Below are 7,201 nucleotides of genomic sequence, written 5' to 3' on the forward strand. Positions count from 1 at the left end.
GCACGGACAATCAATAGACAGCTGGAAAGAACAACTGAGGCGACTGAGTTGTGGTTCATAAGGCGCAAGCTGCGTATCCCATGGACAGCTAGAAAAATAAATGAAGAAGTTTGGTTGAAGCGAACTGCACGCGACAGCTTTTGACGAATAAAATCATACGAAAGCGACAGGCAAATTTGTTTAGACACACAATACGGAAAGAAACATTGAAGAATATTGTAACAACAGGCAAGTTTTAAGGAAAGAGAAGCAGAGGCAGACAGAGGGAAAAAATACTGGACAAGCTGTCAAAGTGGCTGGGAGCAGCAAGACCGACAGACACCATCGCTGCAACACAAGACAGATGGAAGTCAAGGTCCATGATCGCTCACGCCAGTCGGCAAGGCGCCGGATGATGATGAAGAAGAGAAACTTTTCTTTTTACGGGAATATAGATCTAGATCTAGTTTGTTTTAGTAGTTTTCCGGAAAGTCCCGTGACACTGCCAAGCGCACCAACAAAACATGTTGCCTTTGCGTCATAACAAAGTGAGTGTTACAATAATCTACCCCGAAAGGACTTTCCTCATGTTGATGAATTTATTGTTCAAATTATTATACTTCTCCAAAAAACAACAACAATGAAACAATCATAGACCTGACCTTGTACATAAAAAGTATCATTTGTAGTCCTAAATGGAGGACGATCAAGACAACGACAAAGGGTGAGAAAGATTTCGAGATTTGCCTCAATAATATTTCAATAAGTCATTTATTAGCTCACTGATAATCTTCAAGTCAAATACACAGTTGTTTATCAGTTTAATTAGACTGACAGAAATTTTGAATCTAGATCTAGATATGTAAAGAATTAATAGTCTAGATCTAGATCTAGATCTAGATCGTGGTCGATGAAATAATTATAATATGGAACAAAAAAAGAAAAAGAAAGCGAAAATTATATAGACTCTAGCAAAGGTCATTGCTTTGTCTCCTTTTTACCTTTGCTGATCAGCTGCATTGCATTCTATTTTCTATTCAACAACCAGAAATAACTACAAAACTGCTGAATCGACTAAATTCTAAGTCGTATGGTTTAATAAAGGACTATGAGAATGATAATAACAATAATAAATGTATAACACAGCAAACTTTGAATAAACCATCTAGATTTAGATCTATGTACTTTAATTAATAGGAAGGACTTCCGTAACGAGCGACCACTATTAAATCTAGATTATATTCAATGGCTTCCCAAATCCTGATGGGAGACCGAAAGCCACTGTTATACCATCTGTTCATGACAAAATTACGGTAGTTTGCGCATTTTTAGGCCCAGTTTAAAGTTTTGTAGGTCTGAGTCGGGGAATAGTAGACTTGAATCAAGGCGCAGCCATTGTTGATCACGCAGACTTTATCTACTTCCGTTGTTTAGGAGCGCAGATTTGCCAGGTTTTCTTCGGTTTCTAACCAAATTTTCACCGCGATTAATTCTAGCAAAATACATAGTATTATTATTAAGGAGGAGGAATTCCGCAACGAGCGACCAATATGAAACGGATAAAAATAGAGAGTTGTTAGGGTTAGGGTAAGGCTTAGGGATAGGGGTAGAGGTGTGGGTAGGGTCTGGGGTAGGGGTTGGGACAGGGGTATGGGTAGGGGTTGGGATAGAGGTATGGGTAGGGTTAGGGTCTGGCCCGGGGTAGGCCTAGGGCTAGGGGGATAGGTCTTTCCTTGTGTTTGATGAAGGTTAGTGGTTGGGTTGGGATGGGGGTAAGGGGTACGGTTAGGTCTTTTCTTTATGGGTTTTTTTTTTTGGGGGGGTAGGGTTTGGTGTAGGGGTCGGGGTAGGTCTCCTCTTTATTGTGTTTGTTTAGGGCTAGGGGTAGGTCGTTGGAGCTAGTTGGGGTCGGGGTGGAGGTAGGGTTAGGAGGAGGGTTAGGAGTAGGGGTAATAGTAGGGCTCTTTTTTGTTTTGTTTGTTGAGGGTTAGAGGTGGGGGTGGGATGGAATAGGCTTAGGGTTAGGGTTAGGCCTCTTCTTTATTGAGGCTGTGAAGGGTTGGGGTTTGGTGTAGGGGTAGGGTTTTCGGTAGAGTTAGGGTTAGGATGGTAGGGGAGGGGTTAGGGTTTGGGGTAGGGGTAGGGGTGGGTCTCTCCTTTATTTTGTTTGTAGAGGATTATTAGGGTGAGGGGTAGGGTTGGGGTAGGGTTAGGGGTAGGAACTAGGGGTTGGGGCTTGTGTTGGGGTAGGGGTGAAGGTAGGCTTGTATTTGTTGAGGGTTAGGGGTAGGGGTATGGGTAGGTCTCTTCTGTTTTGTGTTTGTTGAGGGTTAGGTTTTTAGGGTTAGGGTTGGGGTAAAGGTGGGGGTAGGGGTATGGTTAGGGGTTGGGTCAGGGTATGGGTTAGGACTCTTCTCTATTGTGTTTATTGAGGAGGTCGCTCGTTGCAGAGGGTCGGTTTTCTTTTCTCCTAGGGTATTTGGTGAGGTGGGGGGGGGGGTTCAGGGGGGCTTGCCCCCCTGACCAGGAGCAGCACCTCTCATTTATGAAGGTGGGGGAGTCTTGCCTCCTTGATTAAAGTAAGTTTTAGGGACAGGTTTTCCGTTTCTTCGTCTGTTCAAAACACGTGTGAAATGAAATCGTTATTTGTATAATTTTTCGCTTCATCCCTTTCCGCGACACTGGCGTACGAAAAGAACGAAATACAAGTAGACTGGTACGGAGAAAGCCGCGCTTGTCCACGATGGCAACTCGAAAAAACCGGAAGTCGTTTTTTTTATATGCAAATGAGGTAGAGTCGACTCAGAAATTTACTTTTTTTTCTTTCTTTGTTTTTTTTTTTAAGCCGATCGCATCAGCTTTCCTAATTTTGCAAAGGAACCTCGTCAAAACCATTTGATGTAAAAAAAATAATTGCGTTTTGGGAATTTTAAAAGGTGATACACTCTCACTTAACTCAAGTAGGTTTATAAGAACTTTTTTTCATTCATTGGTAACACCAGCTGTTTGGCATAGTGGTTATTATGCTGCTGGACTACTAATCATGTTTACTTCCCTCACTCACAGGTTCGATTCCCAGCTACCCCACTGATTTTTCTAATCATGTCATATTATTGTGTATGCTTTGAGATGTTAACATGTCTCTAATACTACCCATTCCAGGTGAAGAGACAAAGGAAGGCAATAGGAATACAAAGTAACACAAATTAAGTTAACTTTCTTTACTTTCTTTATTGCCCAACCAAATACTAAACCCAATCTTTTACATATCCCACTCAAAAGTCCCTTCTTTATTGAGTAGGCTGGGGTGGTCGCTCGTTACGGAAGTCCTTCCCTTTAATACATCGCGTGAGTAACAGGTACAATCTAAAATTTACACCGAAAAAAAAAAAAGATTATGACAACGATTTCGAACACCAAGTGTAAACCTCCCTCATACTTCCCTTTTTAATGGTGTATGGCGGGGTCTTATACTGGGGATTATACAAAGCAGTCCTAATAATAAATAAACGAAGTGACTATTCCCAGTGACACTGGGGATAGGTACAGAAACTATTCCCAGTGACAACGGAACTCTTTTGCATTTAAAAAAGGAGCCTTTGAATTTTCACTTCGAACTTCGAAACAAAATTGCCATTCAGATGGAAGTGGGTACGAAGTTCTCCTCCGTAGAGTTTGAAGAGAAATTTGCAACTTTTCAAAAGATCAAGATTCTTGGCGTAGATTGTATTTTACTGTAGACTTTCTTCTCACTTCAGTTCAGTACTTTTGTTTTCTTCTCTTACTTGTGCCTAGACTTGACTGCAGCCTAGATCTAGAAGAAAGAAGAATCGGGAAGGTTTCCCTCTTGTCCTGTATCGTGGTCTCCAAAATCCGTATTAGATCTAGATTCTAGATCTACATGTTCATTTAGAGATCTAAATTACGACTGAATAACAAGCAAGCATAGAATGATCATTCGCCTTTCTTTTTAAAAAAATTATTCCACTCACACCATAATCTACTTTAGTTTAGTTAGATCTGGAATCTAGATCTAGATCTACCTTAGATATAAATCTAGTCTAGTATTTAGTAACCCATCATCATCATACGCATGTAGATCATTGTAGGAACAATAGATCTAATGGGCCTGTGCATTTGTTCTCAGTGTCACTGGGAATAGTTTCTTGGCCTCTTCCCAGTGACACTGGGAACAATTCTGGCCTAGGCCCTTATTGCCAATGTTTTCTGGGCCTATTCCCAGTGTTACTGGGAATAGTTTCTGGGCCTATTCCCAGTGTTACTGGGAATAGTGCTTTCCATAAATAAATAATATTATAAAACACCAAACTCATAATAACCTTGGATCATTGCCATGAGTACCGTTCTCAAAGACAGGGTTTTATCTAGTGTACATTGTTTTTAACCCTCCCAGAACCCAAACAACACCCCCACCCCTCCCCCAAAAAGCAACAACAGAAAACAATCCCACAAAAAAACAGCTTTTTAAGGCTATAAAACGTAAGATGTAATGTAACTTGATGTAAGTGACACGAAATGCAGCACCCAGCCTCAGCCTCTGTTTTACAGCTCAATCAAACAGGCAAATATATTCACCCAGAGACGCTTTAACTTTGGGAACTAGTAAAGATCTTATAGTTAATCCTACCGGCTGTTTCTGCGTATCTCCCAAACCCTCACGTCTGAAGAACTACACAGATGTATACCAACAGATGGAATCTTTGCCAACAAGAAGAAAAAATCCCCCCAAAACTCCATCTTGCAAAAAATAGACACTAATTCTAGATTGTAAGGTGAAAGTCTGAATATAGACCAATACTTCAGTCTTGATAGTCCATTCAAGTTAGTGAAAAGAGAAGAGCTGGCGGTTGCGTTGAGATTTAAGAGCACGATTGGTGTTACGTAACAGGTGAAAAACATGTTCGCTGACGAGGTGGGATTTTATTTCTTTTCCCGGGGGTTTTGTTGGGGATTGGGGGGGGGGGGGGGGGTTACGGGCATGGGTGTCTGGGTCTGGGGTGAGGAAGGGGGGGTTAAGTAGGGAGACAAAAAAATTAAAAGTAGTTGAGCAAGGATAATAACTTGACTGAGATTGAAGTGGGAATAGAAAAGTGTTGAAATCGATTCGTGAAGATCTGACAAGTGCATGAGGACGTGGGACCGGTTCCTTGTCAGCTTGTGTCTGTCTTTTATTTCCGCCACTTGTCCTCATTGCCCGATCTGGCTCTTTTTCTACATCTGCTGTCTGCCTCTTTTTTCCATTCCTATAGTCCAAGTAGGTATAATACTTCTGTCTCCTCCTTTCTCGGTGCCCCCTGTATCCAGGATTCCTTTCCTCAGTCGTTCACAAAAATCACAAAGGCTCGCACGTCATTTCCTTGAGACGTCCCCGAGAGACCAGAGTCTCGCCTGCTTTGGTTTGTAGAATGATCAGTTTTGTATGAGCGGGTGGTTGGAAGGCGCCACTGGTAGGTCCTACTACTTTACTCTTTACTTTCCCTCTGTTTTGTCTGTTCTGTCTGTCTGTCTGTCTGTCTGTTTGTCTCACTTTTTCCGAGTACTAAATGACCATTATTGTGTCGGTGTACTTCTCTTTACTCAAACAATCAATGATCAGTTCTCTGGGAGCTACTGGGCTGCCTGTGTGTTTTGTGTCGTGTTTCTTTGTGGCGGGTTATCTATGTCAGTCACGCGACCATTCTATGCTTGAGACCGTACGTCTTTGATATAAGAGATTTCAGGGCTCAATAGAGTTGATAATTTCCACTCTCGGGCAAATTGCTACCTTAGAATGACATTTTTGGCTGTTTTGAGACACTACGGTTATGAGGTCAGACACCAGATTGTAATGTTCTTTCTGCTCTTTCAAAACGGACTTTTTTCGGACTTGTTATCAACATATTCAAAGAATTGCATTCGAAAAAGCGTGACATGTGAAAACTATAAAATTGATAACGTCAATTTTTCAAAACAAGGTACTGAGCAAATATAACTTTGTATTTCGAGGTTAGTGAAATGCGATGCGAATTAATATTGTCATACTAAAAAGACAAAAAAGTGCCGAAATGTACCAGGAACATTAGGGGTTACTGTGGGACATTGTGCTAGTGCACGCTTCTGTGATCAAACTCAGGAGGCGTTGTCTCCGATTTCAAGGTTCGTACCTGGCATGTCAAGATCTTGTCGATGAAATCGAAAAGCCATTAATACATTCCAAAAAAACGCAAGTTTAAAGAAAGAAATGCCTTTTTTAAAGATATGGAGCATTGAAGGTTGTAACTTGGGCTATTCTCACCCATGCTCATCATCAACTAGTGTATTGGAGAGACAGCTCTCCGTGGGTGGTTGGCGGGTGCTCTGGTGTGGTTTGCTCCTTCTTTCCTATCAAACATCTAAATATCGTCCTTATCTCTCCTCTTACTTTTTTGTGTTTGTTACTCTCCTGTAACACATCTATCCTTCGGCACTTATATGTCCTGATAATGTTGCCAGTGCCGTAAAACTCTGATTAAAACTAAGAGACAGCTCTCTGGAGACAACATTACGATATACTCTACTATCGAGATCTTAATACCCCCCCCCCCCTTGCTGATAAGAAGCTTAAAATCCAAGTCGACTTGTTGCATACTTATAATAGATATTACATCCTTATAATAATCTGTCCTAATTGTTTTGCTAGTGCCGTAAAACCCTCATGAAACGTAAAACAAAAGTTACAATACGTCCGAGGGTTTGTGTTACACTTTCGTTTTCTAGAGTACTTTCTGACGCTTGATAAACTGAACGGAGAGAGAAGCTTTTTAATTAATTAGATCTATAGCTTTCCGAAATATCAGAACCGCCCCAGACACAAATGAAGGCACCCAGTTCAAAACAAAACAACACAGTCTTCATTATAACTAGCGGGACGGGATGTGCAGTGATAAAGAAACAAACCAAACCTGTTGTAAAAATGCAGCTGTTAAATCAAGGAGCGGGGACGTTTGTCGGGTCGTTAAGTTTTATCCACCGAGCAGTATCTTCTGTTGGCAAATTATGCACGTACGTGACGTCATGACCAAATCTCAACTGGCGGCATGCACTTCTCACCCAGTGGCCCGGGGATAGGAATTCACATCAGTCTGCCATAAACTTCCCTGATCAGATAGAGAAACTGTTACTGTACAGGTGTCTTTGTCTAGGGGTTGGGTTAAGAGATTGGGGTTTTTTTTTGGCTGAGTGG

At 41.5% G+C, this 7,201-nt stretch overlaps 1 protein-coding gene across 1 annotated transcript in view; it reads left to right on the forward strand.

The window, feature by feature from the left end:
* Positions 1 to 539: 539 nt before the first annotated feature.
* LOC101854334 overlaps positions 540 to 7,201 on the forward strand; it is a gene marked incomplete in the record, with an annotated part of 18,422 nt that continues 11,760 nt past the window's right edge. Inside the window, 1 exon segment of the mRNA XM_035970199.1 lies at positions 540 to 703. Coding sequence (XP_035826092.1) covers positions 675 to 703 — 29 coding nt within the window.

This window comes from Aplysia californica, unplaced genomic scaffold (genome assembly GCF_000002075.1).
Source record: "Aplysia californica isolate F4 #8 unplaced genomic scaffold, AplCal3.0 scaffold00233, whole genome shotgun sequence".
Classification (NCBI taxonomy): Eukaryota; Metazoa; Mollusca; class Gastropoda; order Aplysiida; family Aplysiidae; genus Aplysia; species Aplysia californica.